At 54.3% G+C, this 27,999-nt stretch overlaps 3 protein-coding genes across 9 annotated transcripts; 2 read left to right on the top strand and 1 right to left on the bottom strand.

Annotated features, from left to right (window-relative positions):
• On the top strand, nucleotides 1–6,312 carry Znf324 (zinc finger protein 324). 2 transcript variants are annotated; one of them, XM_047528340.1, is made up of 4 exons: nucleotides 1–440; nucleotides 1,776–1,902; nucleotides 2,484–2,600; nucleotides 3,386–6,312. In XM_047528340.1, the coding sequence occupies exons 1-4, from the start codon at nucleotides 408–410 to the stop codon at nucleotides 4,798–4,800; spliced, it is 1,692 nt and encodes a 563-aa protein (XP_047384296.1). In that variant the 5' UTR covers nucleotides 1–407; the 3' UTR covers nucleotides 4,801–6,312. The 2 variants fall into 2 exon arrangements, with proteins under 2 accessions (XP_047384296.1, XP_047384295.1); XM_047528339.1 differs by lacking the exon at nucleotides 1–440 and adding an exon at nucleotides 519–1,009.
• Nucleotides 2,491–14,476, top strand: Znf446 (zinc finger protein 446). Of its 6 annotated transcripts, XM_047528371.1 has the most exons (7): nucleotides 8,762–8,890; nucleotides 9,286–9,443; nucleotides 9,643–10,024; nucleotides 10,097–10,292; nucleotides 10,786–10,880; nucleotides 12,458–12,542; nucleotides 12,716–14,476. In XM_047528371.1, the coding sequence occupies exons 3-7, from the start codon at nucleotides 9,683–9,685 to the stop codon at nucleotides 13,273–13,275; spliced, it is 1,278 nt and encodes a 425-aa protein (XP_047384327.1). In that variant the 5' UTR covers nucleotides 8,762–8,890; nucleotides 9,286–9,443; nucleotides 9,643–9,682; the 3' UTR covers nucleotides 13,276–14,476. The 6 variants fall into 6 exon arrangements, with proteins under 6 accessions (XP_047384330.1, XP_047384325.1, XP_047384329.1 ...); XM_047528374.1 differs by lacking the exons at nucleotides 8,762–8,890; nucleotides 9,286–9,443 and adding an exon at nucleotides 2,491–2,600; XM_047528369.1 differs by lacking the exons at nucleotides 8,762–8,890; nucleotides 9,286–9,443 and adding an exon at nucleotides 8,394–8,680.
• A 5,249-nt stretch (nucleotides 14,477–19,725) lies between these two features.
• Slc27a5 (solute carrier family 27 member 5) lies at nucleotides 19,726–27,758 on the bottom strand. Its single transcript, XM_047528328.1, has 10 exons — nucleotides 26,929–27,758; nucleotides 26,375–26,584; nucleotides 25,836–25,994; nucleotides 23,556–23,680; nucleotides 22,147–22,341; nucleotides 21,965–22,055; nucleotides 21,056–21,254; nucleotides 20,805–20,902; nucleotides 20,498–20,628; nucleotides 19,726–20,403 (listed from the first exon to the last, which is right to left on the bottom strand). The coding sequence occupies exons 1-10, from the start codon at nucleotides 27,614–27,616 to the stop codon at nucleotides 20,227–20,229; spliced, it is 2,073 nt and encodes a 690-aa protein (XP_047384284.1). The 5' UTR covers nucleotides 27,617–27,758; the 3' UTR covers nucleotides 19,726–20,226.
• Nucleotides 27,759–27,999: the final 241 nt, after the last annotated feature.

The raw sequence follows: 27,999 nt of genomic DNA, 5'->3' as shown, positions 1-27,999 counted from the left end.
CTTCCGGCGCTCCGGACTGTCATCGGTCGCCCGCGTCAGGCCACTGCGGTGTTCGGGCCGGGACACTGGAGGCCGGGCTGGCTCTGCGGGAGCCCCGGGGTCCCCAGGGGAGGAAAGTGAGGAAGGCCCTGGCGGAGGGCCCGCCTCGTGCCGCCCGCGCATCGCCGCGGCTGCTGCCTGGCCCCGAGCCGCGGCTTCCCGGGGCGCGTGGGCGGCCCGGCGGGGCTGTCGGGCGGTGCCCGAGCCGCGCGCTCCTCAGCCCGCGCCGCAGCGCCGCAGCGCCTCCCGGGCCTCCGGCGTCCTTGGCCGACCGCGAGACCGAGGCCCCGGAGGGCCGCGCAAGGCGGCGGGCGATCGGCGGGGCCTTGTCGTGCACCCTCCCTGCCCCTCCTCGGCCGCGGGTTCCGATGGCGGCGGCGGGGCTTGCAGACCCGACGCGGGTGAGTAGGGGACCCCTTCCAAGGACCGAGCCCCATCGAGGGAAGGGCTTTACCTAGAGGACTGTGTCCTCCTGCTGCCCTGGGGTGGGACCCGGTAGCCCAGGTCGGCGAGGCGTGCACCATGTTCCAGCGGGAAGGCCCCACGCGTGCAGCGACCGGGAGCCGAGACGCCTTGGTTCTGGGGCTCGGCGTCCTCCTTGTGCAACGCAGGGAGAGGAGTCTTGGGACTGAGGTGGCAGGTAGAGGAGCTGGAACTTTATCCAGGACGGGGGAGTCACGGGATGTTTTGAACAGAGACCGGACATCCTCCCAGTTAGCATTTTGAAAGCGTCTCACCTTTCGCTGAGTGGAGAACAGATGTGGAGGGGTGTGTCCGTATGGAGGGTGAAGGCTTCTATCACGGCCAGGGTGAGCAAATGACGGCTCCTGGGCTGGATGGGGAAGTTCGTGGGGGGAAAGTCCAATTACGTGTAGAACTGCGTTTGCATCAACTGTGTGTTATGAGCAAGCGTGAGAGAAGCACAATCAGAAGCTCTTCAGCCCGAGTGCCTGGAAGACACTCAGAAATGGTAATTTGAAGGGAAAAGAGGTTTCTTTCACAGGAAAGATCAGAAGTTTGCCATGTCTCAGAGGGAAGTTGACATTGTAGGTGTCCTGAGCCAAAGCAGAGTTTGGGAATTAGACTCAGGAGGGTGTGATCTCACAGACTCAGGAAGGGATGGTCAGTTTCAGTTAGGACTCTAGAGGGAGGAAAAATGGAAGTAACGAGTTGTCAGGGCAAGAGTCTGGCAGGTGGCTGAAGGAGGGGAGGGTGGAAGAAGATTGGAAAAGAAATAGACACTACTCAGGAGAAGTAGGGTATTGACGTCCTGTTGTCCAGCAGCCCTTGGGGCCACCCTCCTGTGGCAACTGATTTCAAGGACCAGTCTTGAAATGTCAGGGGCACAGCAGGGGAGGATCCTAGAGTAGGCACACCCTGGTGGGTCCACAGGTGGGACTTAACACAGTTGCTTGTTGCAGGCACAGGAAGGGCATGTTTGGGGAGGGTCAAAAATGGTCTTGCTGGGTGGGGTGGATGCCAACCAAGAACCCTGAGAATTGTTCTTGCTTGCTTACATGGAATAGCCAGTGGAGAGACTGAGAGAGCTTCTGTAGCCTGGACAGGGAGGGTGGAGGGAAGGGAGCCCAGATAAGTGGAGGAAGTGCCACCTGAAGAGAGCTCTGGAGTAGAACCTCAGGAAGATAATAAGTTCAGAAAGCACCATGCAGGGTGACCATTGGGACAGGGATCTGGATTCTGGGCACAGCCACACCTTAGACTGCTTACTGTTGTAGGGTCTGATTGCCTTTGAGGACATAGCTGTGTATTTCTCCCGGGAAGAGTGGATGCTTCTGGACACAGCCCAAAGGGTCCTGTACCGCCATGTGATGCTGGGGAACTACGCACTTGTGGCCTCGCTGGGTAAAGCCCCGGGTCCTCCATGGGAAGTGGATGCCTGGGTGGGTTTTCAGGACTATCTTTTCACCTTCCTAAGAGCAGGACCTTCTGGCAGAGGCCACATGAGGCGGGGTCAGGCCCTGGAGATGTGCAGGCTAACTACTCCACCTTACCCTGGCTCCATCTGACTGAGTCTCCTGTGCCTAAGCCACCTTACCCTGGCTCTGCTGACCGAGTCTCCTGTGCCTAAGCCACCTTACCCTGGCTCTGCTGACCGAGTCTCCTGTGCCTAAGCCACCTTACCCTGTGGCTCTGTCTGACCGAGTCTCCTGTGCCTAAGCCACTTTACCCTGTGGCTCTGTCTGACCGAGTCTCCTGTGCCTAAGCTGTCTCCTTCTTGAGGTGCCCCAGCACATGCTGCTTGAAGAGACCCTTGCGCTTCCCTGTGAGCCCCTGCCCTGGTGTGACCCCTGCCCTGGTGTGACCCCGGTTTTCATGGTTGCACAGATGGCACTATTTCTACGAAGCCCTGACTCCTGCCATCTTCTGGGGGATGGGTTGTCCTGAGCTGAGGCAGCTTCTCACCTGAATCCCCTCCTTCATAGGACTCTCTGCCTCCCGACCTCATGTAGTCATCCAGCTGGAGCGTGGTGAGGAGCCCTGGGTTCCAGGTTGGACAGAGACAACCCTGGGCAGGAATGCCCACAGAAGGCCCAGCCTTGGTGAGTTGAGGCTCAAAGTGGGGGTGAACTTGGGACCAACCTGTGGCCAAGCCCCTGTCTCCCCATCTGTAGACATATTCTCTTCTCTTGCCTCCTACCTGCCTTTCTTCCCTTCTTTCTTTATCCTCTTCTGGAGGCTGTGGCCTGGGTCTCACAGCACAGGACCTGCTTTCACACAGGAAGTCACCTGACTGGTGAGACCTGTTCAGAGTCCCTCCTTGCTGGGTGGTGTGGCTCCACATCTAGTTGTCACATCTGTTGGGTATCCTTCCTCTCTTCATTCATGTGTCCAGGTGTTGCTTGAGTGCCTGCTATGGCCAGGCCTGTTCCAGGCCCTGGGGACACAGCCTTCACCAGGATACTCCTTGTCCTGCTCTTTGGGGCTGATGCCAGAGGAGATAGTCAGTAAACAGTTCATGAATAGTCTGTAGCCTCAAAAGCAAACCAGAACAGGAGAAAAAGCAGGTTGGGGAGTGAGCTGTGGGGAGGGATCTGGGGTGGGGACAGCCAGCAGAGTCTTAGGTGGCAACTGCTAGGTTCTCCACACTCCAGTGTCTGCTTGTCTGGGGGCTTTCATTTTGCCCTTGTGGGTGCAAATACAGTGAGTGCCACACCTGTCAGGGCAGATGCTTCCTCCATCCCCTTCCTGCAGGGCCAGCACAGGCTTCTGCTTTTCTCCCTAGGCTTCTCGTCCAGCCCCTGGGTTTCCCCCTACCTTCCTAGCAGCCTGCTCTGGTCACCTCCTGGCTAGATGCCCTAGGCAGCCATCATTCCTCTGCCTTCAGGTTCCTGCTGCCTGGCAGAGGACAGAGATGTTTCTGGAGAAACGACCTTACCAGGGACCTTCCTGCACAGCTCCCTTGGGACACCTACTGGTCCAAGCCTGGAGGGAAAATGGGGTGCCTTCCCGCCTGAGGAGAGAAAACCCACAGGCGTGTCGGTGATCTACTGGGAGAGGCTCCTGCTAGGCTCAGGCAGTGGGAAAGCCAGCATCAGCCTGCGACTGACACCCCCGCTGAGGACTTCTGAGGAGAGCCAGTCTAGAGAGAAAGTCCTTGCGGACTGCCTGGCTCCAGGGAAGTTGCCACCGCCAGCAGAACTACAGAAGCCACATGTGCAGCAAGCACCCCCAAGAGCCTTCCCAAGCAACTCGGACCGCAGAGCCATTTGCAGTGGGGGAGAACGTGGAATGAACACAAACTGGCACGAGCCTCAGAGACTCCTGGGTACCCAGGAGGCCCCAACCTGGAAAGAGCTGGGAGAGGCCCTGCATGCTGGCCCTGGTCTGCTCCCTGGGGAGAAGCCCTTTGAATGCAGAGCATGCAGCAAGGTGTTCGTGAAGAGTTCAGACCTTCTCAAGCACCTGCGCACTCACACTGGCGAGCGGCCTTATGAGTGTGCACAGTGTGGCAAGGCCTTCAGTCAGACTTCGCATCTGACGCAGCACCAGCGCATCCACAGCGGCGAGACACCCTATGCGTGCCCGGCCTGCGGCAAAGCCTTTCGGCACAGCTCCTCACTGGTGCGGCACCAGCGCATCCACACGGCAGAGAAGTCCTTCCGCTGCGGCGAATGTGGCAAGGCCTTCAGCCACGGATCCAACCTCAGCCAACACCGCAAGATCCATGCAGGTGGGCGGCCCTATGCCTGTGCCCAGTGCGGCCGCCGATTCTGCCGCAACTCGCATCTGATCCAGCACGAGCGCACGCACACGGGCGAGAAGCCCTATGCCTGTGCGCTCTGCGGCGCCGCCTTCAGCCAGGGCTCTTCGCTCTTCAAGCACCAGCGCGTGCACACGGGTGAGAAGCCTTTCGCCTGCGCACAGTGTGGCCGTGCCTTCAGCCATAGCTCCAACCTCACACAGCATCAGCTGCTGCACACAGGGGAGCGGCCCTTCCGTTGCGGAGACTGCGGCAAAGCCTTCGCCAAGGGAGCAGTGCTGCTTAGCCACCGGCGCATCCACACGGGAGAGAAACCCTTCGTGTGCACACAGTGCGGCCGCGCCTTCCGTGAGCGGCCAGCCCTCTTCCACCACCAGAGGATCCACACTGGTGAGAAGGCCTTGCGGCGACCCAGGGCTAACATGCGTCCCCAGGCCAGGCCTCCTTTGGAGACCTCAGCAGAAGGTGCACTGGGGAAGGAAGCCAAGGCCTCTCCTTCCTCAGTTTCACCCACAGCTCCAAAGCCAGCTGAGTCCTAAGGTCACACCTCTGACCTTTGCTGGCCTGTGAATCCCTTTCACAGCTAAAGGCCTGTGTCCACTGCAGATCACATGGGGAGAAGGGAACCAGGCATAGGAAGATCCTTTGGCTGCACTTACCTTTGTACACAGTGACAAGATATGCCAGTTCAGCTTTGGCACACACCTGTGTCCTAAAGAGGTCACACACAGACACATCAAGAGGATGGACCTGGTGCCAGGCCAGAAAAGGCAGCCCTGCATGGTGATGCCCTTTCACTGTTTCATGACTGAATGCTAAGGTGAGGAGGGGAAGTGCAGGTGTGCAGAAATCTATCTGCAGGAAACTGGCAGCTGGTGACCAGTTCCCTCTGCCCCCCAAGCCCAAGTTCATCCAAGCTTCTTGGGGTCTAACCCAGCAAAAAGGAATCTATAGGGGAATGGGGGTTAGGGTGTGTAGGACTTGGGCAAGTGGTTGGGTTCTGAGTCTCAACTGCCTTCTCTGGGGAAAAGAAAGGGGAAAAGATGTGGGCCCATAGAGGGTCCTCTTTTGGTGGGAACCTGATGAGGTCCAATATATATGCAGTGCCAGCCTTCTAGATGCAGGGAAATTCCTCCTGTCAGCCCTATGAGCCTTGTGCTGGTACGCCCACTTTAAAGATGCAGAAATTGAGGCACAGAGAAGGAAAGCAAGTTGCCCAAGATGGAGCTGATACCAGAATCCAGGGGGATGGCTCAGCTTCACATACCTCAGTCTAGTCTGCCAGGCCTGAGGGTCTAACCTGGCTTCCCACACAACAGACTCGACAGAAGTGGAAGCCCAAGGGAGGCGATATGACTGTCAGCACTGGAAAGACAGATCAAGGATGCTGGCTTCCCTGGAGCACTCATTCACGTTCTCATCTACACTCTGTCATCAGCTCCTGTTACCAAAGTCAATGTTACGAGGATTTTTTTTTTTTTTTTTTTTTTAATGAGGAATCTTCATATCCAAAGCAATGGTAGGAACTGCATAGGAAACAAGATGAGGCTGCTCATTTTTCTGGGTTTGGTGGCTACATGACCTGGTTGGAAAGTAGACAGACAGCTAAATATGAAGGACTTGTCATTACCTAAGCCTGTGTGGTGCCCTTCTGAAACCCCCTTTCCCAGTGTAATGACCCTGAATGCTGAGGACAAATGGGTGGAGTGGGGCCATTTGACTCCTATGTTGTTAAGCAAACCAGGCCACCTCCTGACCTGGGGCCTCACTGCTAGGGAAGGCCATGGTCTATTTAAAAACAGCAGAGAGAGAGAAAAAAAAATCAGTAGCATTTACAGCTTGAAATGGATGTAAGTTGTAATTTTGTGTACAGGAGTGTGGAAGTCTACAGCCTCAGCCTCTTCTCTTGGCTCCAGGGAGTGGTTCAGATTTTAACAAGAGTTCAAAGAGGCTTCCTAGTAAAGGTTTCTTTTTAAACATTGTGAACAATAGTAGCCTGGTGCTTGTTTCACCCTAATGCAATGCAGATGGTATTAAACAGACATAACACAGATGTGCTAACAGGGTGTCATCGGCACAGAGCTTCAACCTGGGTCCCTTAGACAGAGTACAAAGTAAAGATGTGGCCTTTCTGCAGCCCAGTGTGGGACTGGGACACCTGTGTCCCCTTGGTGGTTGCAGTTGAGTGGAGGAGGTCAGGAGACCTGGGTGGGGTCGGGCTGCCCCTGAGCAGCAGCTCTCCTGGGAGATGAGCCTTGGGGGATCCAGGCAATGGGAGGGGGAGAGGTGGAGAAACTAAGACAGGGTATGTACTTCTGCTGCTAAGGCACAGGAGGTGTGGCTATATGTGGCATCCTGGCAATGTTGACACCAGCCCAGTAGGTACACCAGTCCCATCACCCTAAGACCTTGTGGCCATCCCCCTGCTCAGAAAACACAGGCATAGCTGTCCTGCTTACCCACCACTTGGGCCATATCCACCTTCTGCCCTTCAAGCCTCCTGATACTCTGTAGGCCCCTGTACTGTTGTCCACCCTTCCTGGATGGACTCAAACTGCAAAGCTGTGAAATACAGACAAAGCTCACCTTGCCACAGAGGTACTTCTAGGGAACTCAGGAGATATCCGCTGAACAAGCGGGTGTCCACTCAAGTGAGACCTTTCCTGTGCCCTGGGCAGAAGTTCCTGGAGTGGTCTGTCATAAGCCATCCTGACCCCTCAGGCTGGATTCAGTGTCCCAACCTGTCTCCCCACTAGCCTCTCCTTGAGCTCTTTCTCACCTTTGGACTTGTGCTCTTGTTCCTCAGCTCCAACTTCCTTGAACCTACCTCTTCTGCTACCCAGAACTGGCTGGGGACCCCAACCTGGGCTGCCTCCTCCCTCTATCTTGCCTTTCCCTAACCTCTGTGGTCATGCTGGGCTGGTCCCTTTTAATCCGGAACAAACTGTAACTGTAAAAGTATACCTGAACTTTCTGGGACAAAGATCGGATCAAACACTGGCATCACAGCCAGCTCAAATCCACTAACACCCCAGAGAAGGGAGTGTTTAAAACACAAACCCAGGAGGCTGATGGCAGCTCATTGGCAGAGTGCACACTTAGCATGCCTGAAGCCCTGGGTTCAATCCTCAGCACTGAAAGAAAAAGAGAAAAGAAAGAAAAAGAAATCCACAAGTATGAGGATTGGGAAGGGTGTTAAGAGCAATGACACTCTGGAGCTAGATGTGGGAGCTGTTACTCACTGACATGAAGCCAGATACTTAGTTGGCATTAGGGAAGGTCCAATTAGGCTACCCTGCAACACAGCAGAAGGCTTGGTAACCAGCAATCCAAGGGAACAGTGCCCTCCTGTAAAGGTGCCTGGAGAAGAGCTCCCCACCTGTGAAAAGTTGTTCCCAGAGAAATCTGCAGTCCCACAGAAAAGACTGAAGCCACTGGTAAGCTAAGAGTTGACAAGCTGTACCCACACACAGCTCCAAGGTTCCAGTCAGTGTTTAGGACTACTGCTCTTCATCCTGAGTTGTTGGCAGGTATCTGAAGAAACAAAACACATGCAGATAAAGGTTAATATTGAGTTAAGTCACAGTTCAGCCACTTAATATGTGGAACCAAACGAACCCTATCCCACAGTTAAATAATATTCCCCATTGTGAGAAAAAAAGGGGGTCACTTTGTCTAGTTCTGTTCTGGAAAGTAAACAGAAGGTTGAGCACATCCCACAAACCTGGACATCCTCCATCTGCAGCAGTTTACATGAAGACACGTCAGATAACCTAAGGGTAATACAGCGTTACCTTCTCAGTACACTACGCCCCCTCGAGGCTCCGGTTACAGGTAGAATGAGGGTCTCGAGCACCCTCTGCGAGGGGGAAATGTTGGCGGAGGAGAAAGCCTGCGAATCCGCGTAGGCTGCCACGGAGCGCACCCCCGACCTCTCGCGGAAACGGGGTCAGCTGGGGTCGTCGCGGGGAGAAGGCGAGGTGCGCGGACGTGCTCCATCTGCACCGCGGGGATGGCTGGAGCCTAGCCGGCCCCGCGGGGGACCTGGCGGAGAGCGCCTCTGATTGGCCGAGAGCGCACCATCACCACCCAATGGGCACCGGGTCCGCCGCGCACATGCGCAAGGTCCCTTCGGGCAGTCGGGTACGCGGTGGCCGCGTCCCGGGTCGGGGCGGAGGCCGACAGGGCTGGGGTGCTCTGCTGCGGCAGCGCGGCGTCCGCGGGAGCTACGGAGAGCTGGCCAGTCGCGAGCAGTCTGCAGATGCGCTCCTGTGCTTCCGAGGCTCACGGGAGACGTGGTCCTGGGGGAGCAGGTGGTGCCTGAGGCCGGCGTCGCCAGGGCAACGCGCTGGCGGGGCGAGTGGGTGCGCGCGCCGCCACTTCCGGGAAGTGACCTCCGGCCCCGGAGCGGCGGCTGAGGTGAGCGCGTTTCTGGTCGCGCGGGGCGCGGCTTCTTCCCCCGCGAGGGCCGCGCCTGCCCTGCCCCCCGCGCCGTGGAGCTCCCGCCGCCTTTGTTCCCGCCCAGACCGGAGCCTGGTTCTCGCGAAAGATCTGCTCCTTCCCTTCCCGTTATGGGGCACAGACCCCGACGTCCGAGGGTCTCGGTAGGACAAGCCTGACGGCCCCCAGGTGGGCGCGCTTCACTCCAGGATCTCTTCCGGTGGGCCCACGTGTGCACGCGACGCGTGGCGCCCTTTCCTCTGGCGTTTGCTTTGGGCTCTTACGGCTCGGCCCAGGCGGTACAGGCCTCCGCAGTCCGCAGTGGGCGGCAAGCCCAGGTCTCAGCGCATCAGCGCCCGGAGCGCACCCAGTCATGCAGCTCTGCTTCCTCTCGGCGAGGACAGGCCCGGCCCCCAGAGCCAGTCTTCAGGCAGCGACCCCGACCATCCAAGCCCGGCCCTCCACCCTCAGGGATCCCAATCCCCCTGGACCCACCTGCTGCATTAACCCTTCCTTTCTGGGCTGGAGGAGCCACCTTCCTGTCTGTCATATCCAAGTGTGTGTTTTTGTTTGTTTTGAGACAGGATCTCAATAAGTTGCCAAGGCTGGTCTCCAACTTGCAGTCCTGCCTCAGCCTCCCGAGTCGCTGGGATTACAGGCATGGACCACTGTTCCTGGCACACCTGTATTTGATTGAACTGTTTGCACTTTCTTGGAAGCTCCCTGGACTCCTTCCATCCAGGCATTTATCCCCAAGACATCCTCCTGGTCTCAGCTTCTGTAACCCTCTCCCTTCATGCAGCTTTTCTGGAACCCCCACCCCTCACCCACCCGTGGCCTCAGTCTTCTCTGTCCTGGCCTTGGCTCTGGGCTGGACCTGGTATTTGTCTTTCCCTAGCCAGGCCCTCTTGAATAACACTCTGACTTCTCCTTTTCTGCAGGTCCCCCTTGGTTGTTCCAAAAAGACCGTCCAAAACAAGAATGCCATCTCCACTGGGGTCCCCACACCGGCCCCTCAGTAACCCTGAGACCACCCTTGAGGAGCCTGAGGCTGCACGGCTGCGATTCCGGGGATTCTGCTACAAGGAGGTGGCAGGGCCCCGAGAGGCCCTGACCCGGCTGAGAGAGCTGTGTCGCCGGTGGCTGCGGCCTGAGTCATGTTCCAAGGAGCAGATGCTAGAGCTGCTGGTGCTGGAGCAGTTTGTGGGCACACTGCCCGCTGAGATCCAGGCCTGGGTGCAAGGGCAGCGGCCAGGCAGCCCTGAGGAAGCTGCAGCTCTGGTTGAAGGGCTACAGCACGACCCTGGGCAGCTGTTAGGCTGGGTAAGTATGGTGGCATTAACTTCGTAGGACAGATCAAATATAGAGCCCCTGTGACTTACCTCTTTTCCTCAGATCACAGCCCACATCCTGAAGCCAGAGGTGCTTCCTGCAGCCCAGAAGACAAAGGAGTCCTCAGTGACCCCCCACCCCTCGGGAACAGTGGAGTTTTCTGGGGCAGCTCTTGGAGAGGGTCCACCTGATGCCAGGACGGAAGGGTCTACCCTGCTCAGCTGCAGTGTGAAGGAGGAGCCAAGTGCTGATGGGCAGGGTATGGGTGAGGGAGAGCGCCACACCAAGGCTATGGAGCTCCTGGAGGGGAGTCCCAGGAGGCTTTTTTTTTTTTGGTACTGGGGATTGAACCCAGGGGTGCTTAACCACTGGGCCACATCCCTAGCCCCTTTTATAAATTTTTATATTTTGAGACAGGGTCTTGCTAAGTTGCTTAGGACCTCGCTAAATTGCTGGGGCTGACTTTCAACTTGCTGTCCTCCTACCTTGGCCTCCAGAGCCGCTGGGATTACAGGTGTACCCCACACCTGGCTCCCCAGGAGACTTTTATGCCAGGGTGTGAACTCCTGAAATGAGCGTGGATGTCCTTGGCTGGGATGGAAGCCCTGGAGATCTGATGAAGCAAAAGACTGGCATCCACCATGTGATAGGGCAGAGGTGGGCCAAGGCTTCAGCAGTAACACCAGATCCTCCTCCAGCCTGGCTCGAGTGGGTAACTTCTGATGCCTCTTCCCATCTGCCTCACTTTTCAGCACCTCCCAGCCCACTACTTCCAACCCAGTCTCCCAAGGGGCATCTTAGACACCAGGAAACAGCCTCCACTTCCTTCCACCCACCCAGGACTCAGGTGAGTAATGGGGAGTAAAGGTCCCAAGTGTGGGGAAGGAATGTCCTTATTGCATGCCTTCTGCACTGTGGTTTTTTCCAGGTTTTTTGATTAGTGACTCTTGTGTTTTGTTTTTTAGTTTTTATTTTTCATACCAGGGATTGAACCCAGGGGTGCTTTACCACTGAGCTATAATCCCCAGCCCTTTTAAATATTTTATTTTGAGATGGGGTCTCACTGAGTTGCTTAGGTTCTCACTAAGTGGCTGAGTCTCACTTTGAACTCATGATCCTCCTCCCTCAGCCTCCTGAGCTGTTGGGATTACAGGCATTTGCTGCCACACTCATTTCTTGTGCTCTTTACTGCACAGAAGTGGAGAAAGTAGCAAGGGTGCCCTGAAGTCCCAGAGGTAGAAGAACAGACTGTTGGTCTCTATTCTTGCAAAGGATTTGAGCCTCAGACCATGGAAACCTGGTCTGGAGTGACTAGAACCAGTGGGCTTGCCTTCCTCACCTCTAGAGAAGTCACTGGAAGAGTTGCAGCACCTAGAGGCCCAGGGCCAGCATTTGGAGATTTGAACTTGTTTGTGCAGGTCAGGAGGGGACAGATGACAAACCAGCAGGACGTTAGCACCTGAGGTCAGAGCAAACACTCTTCCTGGGAGATTCCTTAAGTCCCTTCTCTTGTAGGGTTTTCTGAAAGGGCAGTCAGTTGGGCCCAGAAGCTTGATTCAAAGCCCTTGCCATCTTGAGCACCAGGTTCCCAAGTATATACTGTGGGGGTCTTGTTTCCTGCCAGTTCTTCTGCTTCTAAGCCCCTCCACTTGGAAGCTTCCTCAGCAGAATTGCTGGCTGAGATGTACTAGGCTCAGACTCCGGGTTCCTTCCACAGCCTGATGGCACAGTCAAAAATCAGGCTGAGTGGGAAGGTTGCAGGCTCGGTGGCCACCTCCCTGCTCCCAGACTCACTTTGGCTTGTCCTTCAGGATTATTTTCCCCAACCCAGCAAAGCCCCAGATGGCAGGACTCGGGGCAGGGAGTGCTTTCCTCAGTAAGGCCCTTGTGGACCCCTGCCACACCACCAGCTTCACCCTCTCAGGGCCTTGCCAGTAGCAGCAGCGCACAGTAGCCAGCCGGCACCTACACTCTGAACTTGCTGCGCTGCTGCTCCTGCCTACCCATTCACGTCCAATGGTCCCTGGCTGCACCTCTAGCTTGGGTTCTCCTTCCTTCCCACAGCCACATCACCGTGTGCTGACATGCTCTCAGCCTGTGGCAGCTCCTATAGTCAGAGGCTTGGCAGGAGGTGACTGAGTCCCCAGCAGCCCCCTGGCCTCTTGCTCCCTTTAGGACCCTGTGGAGGTACTTGAAAGCAGGAAGGGTGAGCCAGTCTGAATCTCTGGCCAGAACCATGTGTGGGCAGCGGAGTGGGATGGATGCTGGCAGGCTGACCGACAGGATCCCAAGCCCCATTTCACTTGTGTCTTGCCCTGCCCATAGATGAAGCTCAGGTCACCTCGCGTCCCTGGGTGACGGGTAAGGGTGACACTGGCAGGGCAGGGTGGGACCACGATGACGGGCTGCATCCTCATCCTGCAGGAGGAGTGGGGGCTGCTGCACCCGTCGCAGAAGGAGCTGTACTGGGACGCGATGCTGGAGAAGTACGGGACGGTGGTCTCGCTGGGTGAGGACCACCGGCCCCTTCCCACTACGGCTCGGGTGCGGGCTCCTCGCCCCACGCAGGGCCCAGCTGGGCTCTAGCATGTGCCTCCCAGGGCTGGGTGGCAGCCTTCCCCCTTCCAGGGGCACCCTTCCCGGCCTTCAGTCGAGCCCCTGCCTGACCGTCACCCACCCCAGCAGGGCTACCACCCCCACGGGCTGAAGAGCGGGCTGAATCCAAGTCAGAGCCCAGCCTGGAGCCAGAACTGGGGACACCACACTCAGGACCCGAGGTTGGTGAGAGTCGCAGTCCAGGTGAGCACAGCCTGAGCCTCCCAGGAGTAGGAGCTGAGGTTGCTGCACCTGGGCACAGCCAGGTCTGTACGTCCCCGCCACCAGGACTGCCGTGCACCCCAGCACAGCCCAAGCCCTACGTGTGCCAGCAGTGTGGCCGAGGCTTTGACTGGAAGTCTGTGTTCGTCATCCACCACCGCTCTCACACGGGAGGCCCCTGTCCTGAGAGGCCGCCACAGGCGCCCCGGGAGCCGGTTGCACGTCCCCCGCGGCGCCTGCTTGGTCCACGGAGTTACACCTGCGAGGAGTGTGGGCGCAGCTTCAGCTGGAAGTCACAGCTGGTCATTCACCGGAAAAGCCACGCTGGCCAGCGGCGCCACTTTTGTAGTGACTGTGGCCGCAGCTTTGACTGGAAGTCCCAGCTGGTCATCCACAGAAAGAGTCACCGACCTGAGGCCCCTTGAACAGGAGGACTGTCCTCCTTGGGGGGCCTGAGGGTCTCTAGGCCTGGATACAGCACCCTGGCGAAACTCTGGACCACAAGGCCACCTAGGAGTAAGGAGAAGCTGCTCTGTCCCTCCTGCCCTGCCTTCTCCGGGAGACCTGGGTTGAAATCCAAGCTGAGTGGGTCTCTGCACCTGTGATGGGCAAGCTCAGGTCACTCCCTACTTCAGGAGCCTCTTGCTCAAAACCTGCCTTGCTGCCCCTCCTTGCAGTGGCTGAACTAGAAGTCTCTGTGGAAGGTGGCAGGTAGCCCAGAAAAGCACAGTGGGCTTCTGTCCTGCATGTGAGACCCTGGACCTCCATGTGCACGTTACATCTTCAGCACAAAGTATACTTTTTTAATGGGTAAGTTTCTGAATAAGAATCCAGACTTCTCACTTCTACTGGTCAGAGAATCACAATTTGCCTGGCAGCTGGAGGCCAGGGCACTGATCCCAGAATTGCCAACCCTACAGTCACAATCCCAGGTCCCCCAGCCTACTTTCGTCCTTGGCCACCCATGTCACTCACCAGCCTTTGAGCTCTTGAGCCTAGGCTTGGGTAGACAGAGGACGTCCTTTGAGAGTATAGATGGACAAGGGTGATCTCTGAGGCCATGCAAAACCCCAAGCCAGGGCTGCATCCCTACATGCTTAGTGGGTCACGCAGCGGAAGGGCAAAGCTGCCAGGAGATCCGTCTGGCACCCAGGACTTGCAGCATCAGCTTCCCAGCCCCTGCTCCTACGAACTTCAGAGATTTGAAACAACATAGACTTACTCTTATGGCTTTTAAGGTCGTACCTCTGAAACGTGCCTCAGTGGACTAAATCAAGGTATCAAGAGGGCTGCTTGTCCCTCCTGTAGAATCTAGGAGAGGATCCAGCTTCTAGAGGCCACCTGAATTCCTTTGGTCATGGCCCGCTCCTCCATTCTCAGGGCCAGCAATGACCAGTCAAGTCTTTTCACACTGCAGCACCGACACTCTTGTGCCCATCTTCCACTTATAAGGAGGACCTTTGTGATGACTTTGGGCCCACCTGGATACTTTAATCTCCCAATTCAAGGTCATATGATGGAACATGGGTTGTCTTTTTTTTTTTCCTTTCTTTCTTTTTTTTGGGGGGCGGGGTGTACTGGGGATTGAACCCAGGGGCACTTAACCACTAAGCAACATCCCCAGCCCATTTTCATGAGGCAGGGTCTTACTGGGTTGCTTAGGGCCTCATCAAGTTGCTGAGACTGGCTTTGAACCTGCGATCCTTATGCCTCAGCCTCCCCAGCTGCTGGGATTACAGTTGTGCACCACCACCTGGCTGGGATTTTTTTTAAATACCCTAATTTATTAATTTTTATGTGGTGCTGAGGATTGAACCCAGTTCCTCACACGTGTTAGGCAAGCATTCTATCACTGAGCTACAGCCCAGGATCTTTAGATTCTTGATGGGTACATCAGAGTGTTCCAGCTCTCTGCTTCAATCACCATGTGAGCTGCTTCCCTCTGCCACACTCTTCCACCATGTTGTCCTGCCTCACCTCTACCCTGAGGAATGGAGCTGGCCTTCTATGGACTAAGACCTCTGAAACTATGAGCCCTCAAATAAACTTTTCCTCCTCAAAAAAAAAAAAAAAAAGTGTGTTCCAGAGACCTGCTTGGGGTCAGTGCCTTCCATCCACCAGGGTTCCCAGCAAACCAACACTGTGAACTCTCATTCTTTCCTCTTCTCTTCAGTTCTGTGGACAAAAGGTAATTAGCATAGTCAGACCCGGCCTTCCACAGTGACTCCCATGTGCCACCCTGTGTGTCACTCTGTATACTTGGTTATTAGTTTGATTTCCATGCAGTTGATCCATTCATGTCTTCATTACCTTTCTTCAATCATTTGTCCACTGCATGGGCCTTAGCCAAACTCAGCAGTACTGCCAGCCTCCAGGGTAGATTGCAGAATCTATGTCATCTCATGAGAAACTAGGCAAGGCTATATCTGAGGTGGTGCCCACTCATCTCTTCTGTTCCCTGAGTGCCCCTGTGGGGAAAGTGTTTTTCCATACCATCTTGGCTGCTAGTTCTCTACCGGCCCCCCTGTGATTCATCTCATCTTCATGATGAGTCCTTGAGCATTTCCTTCTCCCCACCTGGGTTTTCCTCCAGGACCCTTCACTTCTTGGGCCACTGCTTCTGCTTAAGCCTAGTTGGGGCCCAGAAACACCTCACCACCCTCTGCTGCCAGAGCTGATCCCATGATTGGCAATCTGGGATTTGGCCTGGATCTGTCTGATTCTGGAAGCATCTGTGGTTATGGTGTCAGGGCTAAGATTAAGGCTCAATATAATTGTTTTAGTTAGCTATTTTGCTGCTGTGACTGAAGGACCCCACCAGAACAATTTTATGGGAGGAAAGGTTTATTTGAGGGCTCCTGGTTTCAGAGGTCTTAGACCATAGACAGCAGACTCCATTCCTCGGGACTGAAGCTGAGGCAGAACATTATGGCGGAAGAGTGTGGCAGAGGGGAACAGCTCACGTGATTAGGAAGCAGAGAAAGAGACTTCACTCTCCAGATACAAAATATCTACCCCAAAGCCACACCCCATTCCTACCTCCTCCAGCCACACCCCAGTTCAGTTCCGACTCAGTTAATTCCATCCAGGATTAATTCACTGATTAGGTTAAGGATATAGCCCAGTCATTTCTCTTACAAACCTTGCCTTGTCTTGCAGGTGAGCCTTTGGGGGACACTACATCTAAAGCATAACAATTATGTTTTGCCTTGACATCTGAAACCAGAAGGGCAGTCCTTGAATGACAATTGGCACATTCCTTCCCCACTGTGCTCCCATTGACAGGGCTTAAGCAAGCAACGGGGTAAATGGGCCAGGCACATTTCCTGCTTATGCCTGAGTAGCAGAACTCAGTTCCCTCCATCCTGCACAGTTATTCAAACAAACCAGTCACCTTCTCCAGCAAGAACCAGGCTACCTCCAGCCTTTTATTACTACAAAGACTGCCTCCTACAGCTCTTGATCATTCACTCTATTCCCAGAGCACTTTTGAGGAAAATATCTTGTCAAATAGTTAACTTTTTTAGTATCTTTCTATTTGTAAATTTATTGGATTATGATTGGAAAAGTGGATCATGGCTAGGTTCAATCCCCGGTATGGGTGGTAGAGGGAGTGGGTCTGGATCCTATATAAACTCTTCAAATCACTTCTCACCCACCACTAACGTAATTATAATAAAAAAGACAATAACAAGTGTTGGGGAGGATGTGGAGAAACAATCATACTACCCATGGGAATGTAAAATGGTGCAGGTGCTTTGGAAAATTTACCAAAAAGTGAAACATATAGTAACTCTATTTAACCTTCTGATGGTCTTTCTAGTCATTATCTAATAAATTTAGAAATTATAAAAAATAAGTTATTTAACAATTCAAGTATTCTCCTGAAAAGAACTCTGAAAAAAGAACTGATACTTCTCTGCAAATTGTTCTCTGCTTAACTTAGCAGGACAATAATAAAATTCTCAGACTGTGTCTTGCAGTAGAATCTACTTGCTGTTTTCCAGGTTCCTGACTGTAAAAAGAGACAGGTGAAGGGTTATGGAAAACAATATTCCTACAAGACAGCCCCCAGGGAAAAAATGGAAAGACAGTGTGCAACTTGGGCGGAAGAAGGGGAAATTAGCCAAACCTTAAACCTCTCCCAGTACATCCTTTCCCAGTAACAGTGGGCCCAAGGGAAAAAGCAAACTTCCATCCCTTCCTGGATTGATCCCCAGCATCTCCACCAAAAGCAAACATTCACCCCTTCCCAACCACGATGGGTCCTAAAGGGAGGAGGCAGATACTAAACTGGGCTTTTATCCTTTCCCATTGCAGATGAGTCCTGGAAGGAGAAAATCATGAAGCTCTAGGTAACAATAGGTCCCAGAAGTGACAATGTGTTTCGACTTAGTATTCCTTACTGACTACCCAAATCAACACATCTTGCCAGTCTCCAATGATTAATTCACCCTCATTGTAAACTATGAAATTCAAGGCTCCTGTAACCTGCGGGCCATTTCCGTACCCAGAAAATGTGCCTTCCATGCTTGATTGATTGACTCCGCTGTGGAATTTTTAAAAAGCTTGCTGATCCCTTTGAGGTCTAATTCTGTCCCAGTTATTTGTATTTTCATTATGGTGCCAAAACCATGTTGGTTATTTTTGCTTACAAGGAGGTACAGTGGCACATGTTTATTTTATTTTTTTGCGGTGCTGGGGATCGAACCCAGGGCCTTGAGCTTGCAAGGCAAGTGCTCTACCAACTGAGCTATCTCCCCAGCCCGCACATGTTTATAATTCCAGCTACTTGGGAGGCTGAGGCAAGAGGATTGCAAGTTCAAGTCCTGCCTGGGCAACTTGGCAAGACCCTGTAAATCAACCAGTTGATCAATTAGAAAAGTCTTTTGGGAGCTGTAGAATTTGTTGTGAAACGCATAGGAGCAGACTGCGGGTGTAGCTCAACACTTGCCTAGCATGCTTGAGGCCCTGGGTTCCATTCACAGAACCCCCCCACAAAAAAAAAAAAAAAAAAAAAAAAAAGAAATGCACATGGGGCCCCTTAACCCAAGTCAATTCCAGGGTTTGAGAGACACTGTTTAGGGCAAAAGCCTAAAGACATGAAACGGGAGCGTAAAGATGAATGCAGTTCATGACTCATGTTGCTGGTGCAAGCTTACACCCAATCACACTGTGGTGCAGGAAAAAGTACTGATACCTGGACAATGGCTGGCACCAGATCAAGGGCAACTTGTGCAGGAACTCAGGAAAGTCTGGAGAGCAGGGCACATCAGTTCTCAAGGAATGGTCACAAGACATGACAGGCGCAGGACTGCACTGGAGGTGGCCAGCACCAACCTCTGCTGTCTCATGCATGCATCCAGTCTCCCTCTGGGCAGCTCTCTGCTTTCAGAGGGTACAAAGACCTTAAGGTAACAATGATCTACTGAGTTCATGGCAGGAGAGCTGGGCCATCCAGAGGGACCAGCCTAGCTTCTGTTGCTAGGCACCCACTGTCAAACGAGATCAGACCTACTGTGTACCAAGGGGAAGCAGCTCCTGCTGCTATGTTCATACAACTTCTAGCTCCCTCTTTGACCATAGTCTCTCCTAAAGGAAAAGAAATGTGACCAAACTCGAGGACCTAATTTACAACAGGAGACAACCCTGGGCCTCTACTATTATATTCACACAACTATAACTTCAGTCATTGTCAGGGTATCTATCTCCTGGAACAGACAGGAGTGTGAAAAAATCCAGTGACCTACTAACTCTGCAAAGGAGGAGGGCTGGATCCCAGTGGACCGGGATCCAAGTCCAGTCGTGTAAAGGAGCTGCGGTTCTGTGGGGAACACATGTAACTATCAGCCGGGAAAGGCAGAGAAACAGCCTACGACAACAGTGGGAGTCAATCACAGTGCCCAGCAGGCACTGATAGCAGATTCTCAGAGCCAGACCCCACTGACACGACCAGAAGCTCGGAGAGGCACGGTCGTTCCTCTCCCCACGCTGACCCGCAGAGCTTCAATCGCTACCAGGCCGAAGTTCGTGGACCTACTACTGGCTCTGCTGCCCGCTCCAAGGGCCGGGTCACGTCTCCCAAGGGCCGGTGGATCCGGAAGCCAAGGCTCCGCAGAGGTACCGCCCGGGGGCCTCTTCCCTGACAGCCAGCCCGAAGGCCGCCTCACCACGGCCTCACAGCGCGCCGCCGACGGAAGGCCCAGGCACGTGGCCGCGAGCCGGAGGAGACTGGTCCTGCCCGTGGCGCCCACCGACTCCTGCGGTTCCGGCACCTGCCAAAGGCGGCGCGCCGCTCCAACGCTAGACAGCGCGGACTCCCTTTCCCAGGAGCCTTGCGCCCCGAGCCCGACGGCAGCACCCGCCACGCCCCGAAGCTCTCCCCTTTTCTAAAGGCTTCGGCCGCCACCGCCCCACCTCCAAAGCCCCCGGGTTTTTGCACGTGTTGCTGCTCTCCGCCGGGATCGACCCAGTCTTTGCCGCAGGCCAGAGCCCTCCACTTTTTGTCTGATCACCCATCCACATTTCCCCCCACATCCTCCAGACCACAGGTCACAGGGGGTCCGTCCACATCTACTGCATCATCCCGACCTAGGCCTGAGGCCTCAGAGGTCACAAAAGACCCAGATGGGGTCGAAGCTCTCGTCTCCACCTGGAGTAGCGGCTAAGCTGGCCGGCTTTTCTCACAACTTTGGCCATCACCTGGGACATCCGAGGTCCCGGGCAGAAGACTGTAGTAAGGTCCTGGGGATGCTCGACCCTGCACTTCTCTATTTCTTATGCCAGCTAGACACAGACTTCCATGTCCACATTCTGTAACTGAAAGCTCCGTCTTTGTCCCCAATGCCAATTCAATAATGAGGACGCAGTTTTGAGAAAAAGGAAAAAGAAGTTTTATTGCTAGCAAAAGAGAATCACAAGAGACTCAGTCCCAGAAGCTGTGATTCTGCCCATCAGGAGGAACAGGGGGATTTAAAAGGAACTCTTCAAAGGCTATATTCCAGGTGTGCCCTGAAAGGGGGTCTCAGGGTGCCCTGATGTTGTGTTAACATTCACTTGTCAATTTGAGAGATACTCACTTCCTAGATCCTCAGCAGAGGATCCTGTGGAGCAGATAGTTCAGGACACTTGTTCCCTGCCCCCAGGTTGGGGAGGAGGTGTGGGGGAAGAAGAGGCAAAGGAAAACAGTCCCTTTTAAAATAAGCCTCCGAGCTATATTCAAAAGGTGAAGCAGACCACTGTTATGCTAGGGAGCCCAAGGTCACTATCCTCCCGGCTTGGATGCCCACAGCCTTTCGCATGGGATGGAGATGACAGAGGGATGGGGTGGGTAATGGTCTCTGTCCCCTCGTGTGTCCCGTGGGCTGGCCAGGTTGTCAGAGCTTCCAGGTTCCTTCACACACAGCCTGGTATATGTCTGCTGTCAGGGGCCGGAAGGCCTGGACCCGTTTGTCCAGTATGAACAGGGGGTCAACGACGACACTCAGATCAAAGCTCTCACGCACCAAGCGGGACTTCACCAATTTGAACGTGCTGGTGATCTCCAGTACGTCCTACAGGGCGGTGACCGTGACTTCGACTGTGGAACTCTTCTACCCTGGGCCCTGATCCCTCACCCACTACTCCCTGCGGCCCACACAGGCTCACCTGGATACGGATGAATTGAGGGACAGCGTATGCAGGAAGCCAAGCACGGACGTGCTGGTACAGCTTCTGCCCATCGAAAGTCTGGCCGGGAGCCAGCTGCACGGCAGCCATGCCCACCTTCCCCTCGCACCCTAGGAAGCACACCTGTCACTCTCGGTAGGCCCTCCTACCTGGCCCAGTTCTGCACACTGGCTGAGAGACTGGACACTAAACCACGGTGTCCCAGCAGTTCCCCACACACAGAATCGCAATAACAACCCTCCACCCACAAAGCTTTTGGAGGTTTAAAATAGGCGAACCCCCGCACCTGGCACAGACACGCCATAGACGTTCACTTCCTGCAGGAAGTCCACCAGCGACAGCACGCCCTCCACCTCCCTGGTGGAAACGTTCTCGCCCTTCCATCTGCGGGGTTGGAGTTAGGGCTTGGGGCCACGCCCCCGGAGAGGGAAGCCCCGCCCACCACAAGCCCCGCCTCCTCTGGGTCCGGCCGACCCTGCCCCGCCTCCCGACCCCGAGGCCCCGCCCCGCCCGCTCCGCCCGCTCCCGCCCCGGGACCGGAAGGTGTCCCCCAGGCGGTCGCGGAAGTAGAGGAAGCCCGCGCGGTCCAGGGCCAGGACGTCGCCGGTGTTGTAATACAGGTCGCCCGCGCGCCGCACGTCCGACACCAGCTTCCGCTTCGACTGCTCCTGGTGCCCGTGGTAGCCCAGGAAAGGGTGGCGACCTAGAACCCGGGTCAACAGGAGCCCGGCCTCCCCTGCGGGGAGGAGGCTAGGGTTTAAACCGGGACCAGGAACCCGCCAGCCCAGCCCCTGCCCCAGCTTTCCAGCGGCGGCGGACTCTTCACCGAGCACCCTGCCAAGAGCCACCAGAGAGAGAAACAGGGAGATCCAGAGATGGGAGAGGGCAGGACCCTGAGGGGACCGGGACAGGCAGACCGAAGAGACAAGGGCATGACAAAGAAAGGACGAGAAGCAAATGGCGGTGGGGCGCCGGGGTTGTGGCTCAGTGGTAGACGCTTGCCTCACATGTGGGGCACTGGTTCCGTCCTCAGCACCCGTAGAATGAATAAGTAAAATAAAGGTATTGTGTCCATCTACAACTAAAAATATGAATAAAAAAAAGGAAAGAAAATGGCGGTGGGAAGAAAGACATGGCCAGGGCCTCTAAGGCCCCGGAGAAGACGGAAAGTGCAGGATGAGAACTGATGCCCAGGAGGATGTGACCCGGCAGAAGGCTCAAAAAGCATGACTCAGACAGACATCTAGAGACCCGTGGTGAGAGCAAGAGATGGAGGCAGGGGAACTGGCCCCAGGTGGTAGTCAGCAGCCCAGGGCCTGGGGATCAGATGAGGGCTGCAGACAACCCCGGTTGGCACCAATCTCAAGGCTTTGGGCGGCTTGTCCAGCAGAGGAGGAGGAGTCTAAGGTGTCCACCCCTCCTGCAGTAGAGAAAGCTACTCCATACCTGGCCCCACAGGGATGCAGAAGCCCTGCTTGTCCCTTACAGGTTCTGCTGTCTCCGTGTCAAACTGAACAAGCTCAAAGGGAGATAGCACCTGGGGTGGAGGGTAGGGAGCGTTGGCAGAGTCCTGTGTGGTCAGCCTCAATCAAGGCCACTGTGACTGGGTGCCCCACCCACTCACTCACTCGAAGAAGGCAGTTGGTCTTGCCCACAGCCCCACAGTGCCCGGGATAGTTCACAAAGCCCATGTTGCCCTCCGTGGAGCCGTACAATTCCCAGATCCGAATGTGACCGAAGCGCTGCTGGAAAGTTTCCCACACATCTGCCCGTAGTCCATTGCCCATTGCAAAACGGACTGTATGTGTTTGGTCCTCTGGTCGCTGCAAAGACATCCCAAGAAGGGTGAGGAGGAGACACCCTTGGGGCATGTCCAGGAACCTTTCCCCAGGGGATGGGTGTTATCTTGGGAGTTACCCAGGGGATGGTCTATAGCAACAGGATCTACTTGAGGTTCTTTTTAAAAATATTTTTAAGTCATCAATGGACCTTTATTTTATTTATATGTGGTGCTGAGAATCGAACCCAGTGCCTCAGAAGAGCTAAGCAAGCTCTTTACCACTATGCAACTACCCCAGGCCCTACCTGGGTTTTGTTTTGTTTTAGTTTTTGTTTTGCGGTGCTGGGGATTGAACCCAGGGCCTTGTGCTTGCAAGGCAGGCACTCTTCCAACTGAGCTATCTCCCCAGCCTGGGGGTCTTAAGAATAGTTACTGTAGCATTACCTGCAGCAGTTACCTGAGATGTTTGCCTGGAGAAAGTTAACCTGAGGCCTTACCTGGAGGCTTACCTAAGAGTGACAGGAGGCCACATCTATCTGGGGTCTTACTTGGGGGGAATATGCAGGGTCTCACCTGGGAGTAGTTACCTGGAACTCTTGACCTGGCAGGGGTTACCTAGAGGCCTCACCTAGAAGGGTTACTTGGGAATCTTTTCCTGAAGATAACCAGGGAGGTGACAAAGCCTCATCTTGAGGGCTTTACCTGGGAGAAGTTACATGGAGCTTTTCCCTGAGGAGTTTCCCTGACTCCTAACTTGGAGGGATACCTGGGGTCCTTATCTCATTGCTCTGTAAGGATGATGTGAGTTTACCTTTGAGCTACATCCTGTCTGGGCACTTTACATATACTTAATTCTTTGTTTTCACAGTACCCGTTTCAGGTAGGGGCTATTCTTATCCCTACTTTTCAAAGTAGGACACGGGCTGAGAAAGGTAAAGTCACCTGCCCAAGGTAGCACAGATAATCAACAAAGGAGCCCTTAGGAAACCTTGTGTGGAATTCATTATCTGGGCATTTGCCTTGGGTGTTTTACCGGAGGGACCTTGCTGAGTATAACACTTGAATTTTTTCAGGTACTGGAGATTAAACCCAGGGCAACACACCTGCTACACCCCTGCCCTACCTTTGAGCCATACCCCCAGTTCCCACCACCAACCCCTACCAGTACCTGAGTCTTTATCTAAGACCTTCACTTGGATGTTATCTGGGATTTCATCCCTGGAATATTCAACATGAAGCATAATCTTGGAGCCTCACCTGGGGGACATTACACAGGTAACGAAGGATCTCGCCTACATACAGGATCACTGTCACACCATGCTGCCGGCAGTCATCCCAGAAGCAGGAAGCAGAAAATTTTGGGGCCAGGACACAGGTAGCTCCTGGGAGGAAAAGAAGGAGTGGGTTTCAAATCATGCTTCCAAGTAGCTGTAGGAAGCTACTTGATTACCTGATTGTGGCATGTTGGAACACAGGACAATATCAAACTAATTGTGTCCCTGGCCCAGCAGGACTACTCCCATGAGCAGAGTATAGGGAGACCTGGATTCAACTTTTGTTTTCAGAGGTCTGCAAAGCTCAGTACCTGGTACAAGGTGAAAACTGCCAAATAAGGGCTGGGGATTAATTATTCTCAAATTTGATAAGTGAATGACCAGTGAAGCAGATGGGTGAGTGGGAGGATGGGTATGGTGAGTGGGTTGAAAGGTGACTTGGTGGATAGATGAATTGGATGCGGAATGAGTGGATGGATGGGTGGGTACATGGGGAGACAGGTGAATAGGAAGATGGATGGATAGGGCATGGAGTGTGGCTCAGTGGCAGAGCACTTGCCTAGAACACTTGAGGCACCAGGTTCGATCTCAGCACCACATAAAAATAAAAAATAAAGTATTGTGTCCACCTACAACTAAAAAAATACATATTAAGATAAATGGATAGATGGATAGGTGTGAGGATGAATGAATGGACGGGTAGGTCGGCAGAGAGATAGGTGGGCGGATGGGTGAGGAGGAGACGAGTAACTGGATGGGAGGGTTGGTGGAGGGAATGTAGTATTGGCAGATGGACACAAGGGTTAGTAATAAGATTCACTCCAGAAAAGTGATCCTTCCCTCCTGATCCGCACAAGGCATCTGATTCGTCTTTCCTGCACCTGAAGGGGTGACTGCTTGTGTGCCTGGTGAGGTGACAAATGTGTCTTCTCTGAGACTGTTTTAGGGGAGAAAGTAGCATAATACCCTCTGTGAAAATGCATCCCAGCTTCTTCAAATTAGCAGCTGTTTCCAATCCCTAAGGAAACATCTGAATCGCAAAAGCAGCAACAGGGGAACGCTGTTGGGGAGGTGTCCCAATGCATCTCAACCCCCTGAGACAGGTAACAGGCATGAGCTGCTGCCAGAGTGACAACTGAGGAATCACAAGGCACCTCCCACCAAGATTCCTGCCAGAAATGGAAATGAGTACTGGGGCTGTAGCTCAGTGGTAGAGAATTTGCCTAGCATATCAGTCCCTGGGCTCAACCCCAGCACTGTGAACAAATGCCAAAACAAAGTAGAAACGGAATCTAAAAAGCCTCTGGAAGGCCTTTCAATCGAACAGGAAATGTTGGAGGAAAGAGGAATGGACACCTAACAAGTAACCATAAGCATAACTGCAAAGAGGTAATTGGGGAGAGCTGGGCTGAGACTCAGTGGTGGAGTGCTTGCCTGGCACCTGTGAGGCACTGGGTTCTATCCTCAGCACCACATTAAAATAAATTTAAAAAAAAAAAAAAGGTAATTGGGGAAATTGAGTATGAACTAGGCATCAGGTAGTACTAAAGGATTACTGGTTTGGTTTTTTTGTTTTGTTTTGTTTTGTTTTAATTTAGAGACAGGGTCTCAGTTACTTGAGGCCTCACTAAGTTGCTCAGGCTGGCTAAGTTGCTGAGCCCTGGTACCACAAACCAAACAAACAAAAATATCTAGGATTTACCCTAAAATAATCTAGAAAGAATACACATGAAATAAAACTGGCAACATGCTGACAACTGATGAGGTTGGGTAAGGCATACAAGACACCAGCAAACTATCTGAGATTTTCCACCAGAAGCTGGGCACTATGGTGCACACCTGTAGTCCCAGCTGCTCAGGAGATGGAAGCAGGAGATTAACTTGAATCCAGGAGGTCAAGACCAGACTGGGCGACTTAGCAAGACCCCCATCTCAAAAATACATATATTTCTGTGATAAAATTGTTTTGAATATAAGCTGGGCACGGGGAGCATGTGTATAGTCCCAGTAACTGGGGAGTATAAGTCAGGGGGATTTTGAGTTTGAGGCCTGCCTCAGCAACTTAGTGAGAACCTGTCTCAAAACCAAAAAGGGATGGGGTATAACTCAGTGGGTTCAATCCCAAGTAACACACACACACACACACACACACACACACACACACACACGAGAACCTGCAATACTGGGTAACCTATGGCCACCCTACCTTGACACCCACTCCAATGGTTCCACTGATTGGAGGGATTTTCGGAGAAGGGCTTACCAAGCTCTAAGCAGCTGAGAACCCCAACAACAAGCCCCATCACATGGTATAAAGGCAGGACGCTGTAGACCACATCAGCAGCTGTGGCCCCACACAAGGGCAGCATCTTGGTCATCTGAAGTACACGCTCATGAGAGAGGATGGCTGGCTTCGGGAGCCCTGGGGAAGGCAGGAGTGGGAAGGGTGGGGTGGTGAAAGGATAGCACAGAAGAGACCAGCACAGAGAGGCGGCTCTCCAGTCAGGCACTGGGCTTAAGGCCTCAGAAGGGTGCATTGTGGGAATTTAGGCTGTATTCTGAGGGTGAATTCCAACAGGGAGTAATAGGTCCAGAAAAAGGATCAGTGGGGTTTCAGTTCTATCTGTTGGACAGAGGCAGGGTTTCTGCATTACCCACCCAGATCACACCGGGAATCAGAGTCAGGACTCGATGTCTGAGCCAGAAGGGAGGTGAGTGTCAGAAGACAGGAGTCAGGCATCGGAAAGCTGGGGGTGTTCAGGTGAGTTCAGAGGTTAGGGCTAGGGCTGCCAGACACCTCACCAGTGGTCCCTGAGGTGTAGATGAACAGGGCAGGGCTTTGCCACGTGATGTCAGCACGCAGGTGAGCCGGCACTGGGTCGGAGGGAGCAGCCTCCAGGGCGGCCCCCAGAGCCCCCACGCCTGGCGTAGGGGAGGCATGACTGAGGTAGAAGCAGCGGATGTTCTCAGCCTGTAGCTCAGGAAGGACTTCCTCCAGGTTCTCCCGGAGATCTGCAGGAGTAGCCAGAGGAAAAACTGAGGCAAGGCTTAACTGTGAGGTCCAGGAGGGGCACCTGAGACCCACAGGCAGACGAGCAGCTAGCATTCTTGGGCAAAGAATGCCATAAATAGTAATTTTATTTCTTTTTAGTCAAGAAGGACTGAAACAGTCATTTTGGAAAAATTACAACCATTGACTCCAGGATGACTTTCCAGTTATGCTATTTTGGCCCTAATTATCTGTGACATGAGTAGATGGGATCAAAGGACTCTCTTCCCAGCCCCCACCAGAACTAACCTCCAGTCCAACCCTTACCCTATCCGCTTCCCTCCTCCGCTGGCCCTGAGGCCCTCACCTGGGTCCACTACCAGCAGTTGTGTTCCAGAGCTCAGTACAGAGTGCACCAGGGGCGCCCCCCGGGCATGTGGGTTGATCCAAGCCACCGGGCAGCCCAGCTTGGCCAGCCCCAGCCACACAGTCAGAGCAGGAATGGCCTGAGAGGTCAGCACCAGGAGGGCAGCTGGCTTCCTGGCACCCAGGCCTGTGGGGCTGCCCAGCTCAGCCTTCAGGGCCCACGCTGCCTGGCAGGCCCGGGCATCCAGCTCACCAGCTGTGACTGAGCAGGTCCTGGGCCCCGTCCACACCAAGGACACCTGGTCAGGTTGTGCTCCTGCTTGCCGCTCAAAGGCATCCACAAAAGTGTCCGGAGGCCGTCGGCGCAGCTGTAGCTTGATGTTCAGGCCTAGGTGGAGGATCTTGACCAAGTAGGCCACATCCACCAGCAGCCAGCGAAGCCCTGGGGGTGGCCGTGCAGGTGAGAGAATCAGTGTCAGGAACACGGCCACCAGGCTCAGCCAGTGGGGCATCCAGGAGCTGATCCAGGGCTGTGCCAACACCACCAGACCAAGCACCAGGAAGCATGTCGGGTCTCCCAGGAGCCAGCGCAGGGCCAGGGCCACAGCAGGTAGAAACATGGGCTGCCCCAGAGCCCTCAGCAGCAGCAGCAAGAGCAGCAGAAAGACTAGCCCCTGCCCAGTACCCATGGCACCAGCTCTGTCCTTGGAGAAGTGGCTTTGGAATGCACTCTAACCTCTGTCCCTTGGCCTTCTGCCCTCAGAGAGCCTGTCCACCCCACTCCCAGTGATGGCCCAGGCCCTGACAGTGACCTCCTGTTTGTTTTCTCTGCCTGGTCTCCCGGGAAGTCCCAGCCCCTCTCGCCTGCTCACCAGGCCTGTCTGCCTCTCCTGTGCTGCAGGCCTCAGGGTCCCCAGGTCTCTCTCCTTAAGCATGAACACCAGTCTCCTTTCTGCTTGACCTGTTTGCCCAATTCCCTTTCCAGGGCTGGCACTTGCCTCCCTCCCCTTCCCTCCATACCTGTGTTCCAGGCATTTGGGAGACAGGCAGAAATCCCTGCCCTGGGGAGTGT

This window comes from Sciurus carolinensis, chromosome 16, assembly GCF_902686445.1.
Source record: "Sciurus carolinensis chromosome 16, mSciCar1.2, whole genome shotgun sequence".
Classification (NCBI taxonomy): domain Eukaryota; kingdom Metazoa; phylum Chordata; class Mammalia; order Rodentia; family Sciuridae; genus Sciurus; species Sciurus carolinensis.
Note: the sequence above shows the minus strand (reverse complement) of the source record. Positions and strands in the feature narration are given on the sequence as shown.

Excerpts from the sequence above, each read along its gene's own strand:
- Znf324 (XM_047528339.1), top strand. The coding sequence starts at position 818 with ATGGAGGGTGAAGGCTTCTATCACGGCCAGGGTGAGCAAATGACGGCT. Across the intron at positions 1,010-1,775 it reads CTGGAAGACACTCAGAAATG|GGTCTGATTGCCTTTGAGGA; the intron begins GTAATTTGAAGG and ends TTACTGTTGTAG. Across the intron at positions 1,903-2,483 it reads CGCACTTGTGGCCTCGCTGG|GACTCTCTGCCTCCCGACCT; the intron begins GTAAAGCCCCGG and ends CCTCCTTCATAG.
- Znf446 (XM_047528374.1), top strand. The coding sequence starts at position 9,683 with ATGCCATCTCCACTGGGGTCCCCACACCGGCCCCTCAGTAACCCTGAG. Across the intron at positions 10,025-10,096 it reads CTGGGCAGCTGTTAGGCTGG|ATCACAGCCCACATCCTGAA; the intron begins GTAAGTATGGTG and ends TCTTTTCCTCAG. Across the intron at positions 10,881-12,457 it reads TCCACCCACCCAGGACTCAG|GAGGAGTGGGGGCTGCTGCA; the intron begins GTGAGTAATGGG and ends CTCATCCTGCAG.
- Slc27a5 (XM_047528328.1), bottom strand. The coding sequence starts at position 27,616 with ATGGGTACTGGGCAGGGGCTAGTCTTTCTGCTGCTCTTGCTGCTGCTG. Across the intron at positions 26,585-26,928 it reads ACTGCTGGTAGTGGACCCAG|ATCTCCGGGAGAACCTGGAG; the intron begins GTGAGGGCCTCA and ends CTACTCCTGCAG. Across the intron at positions 22,056-22,146 it reads AGACCAACTGCCTTCTTCGA|GTGCTATCTCCCTTTGAGCT; the intron begins GTGAGTGAGTGG and ends CCTCCACCCCAG.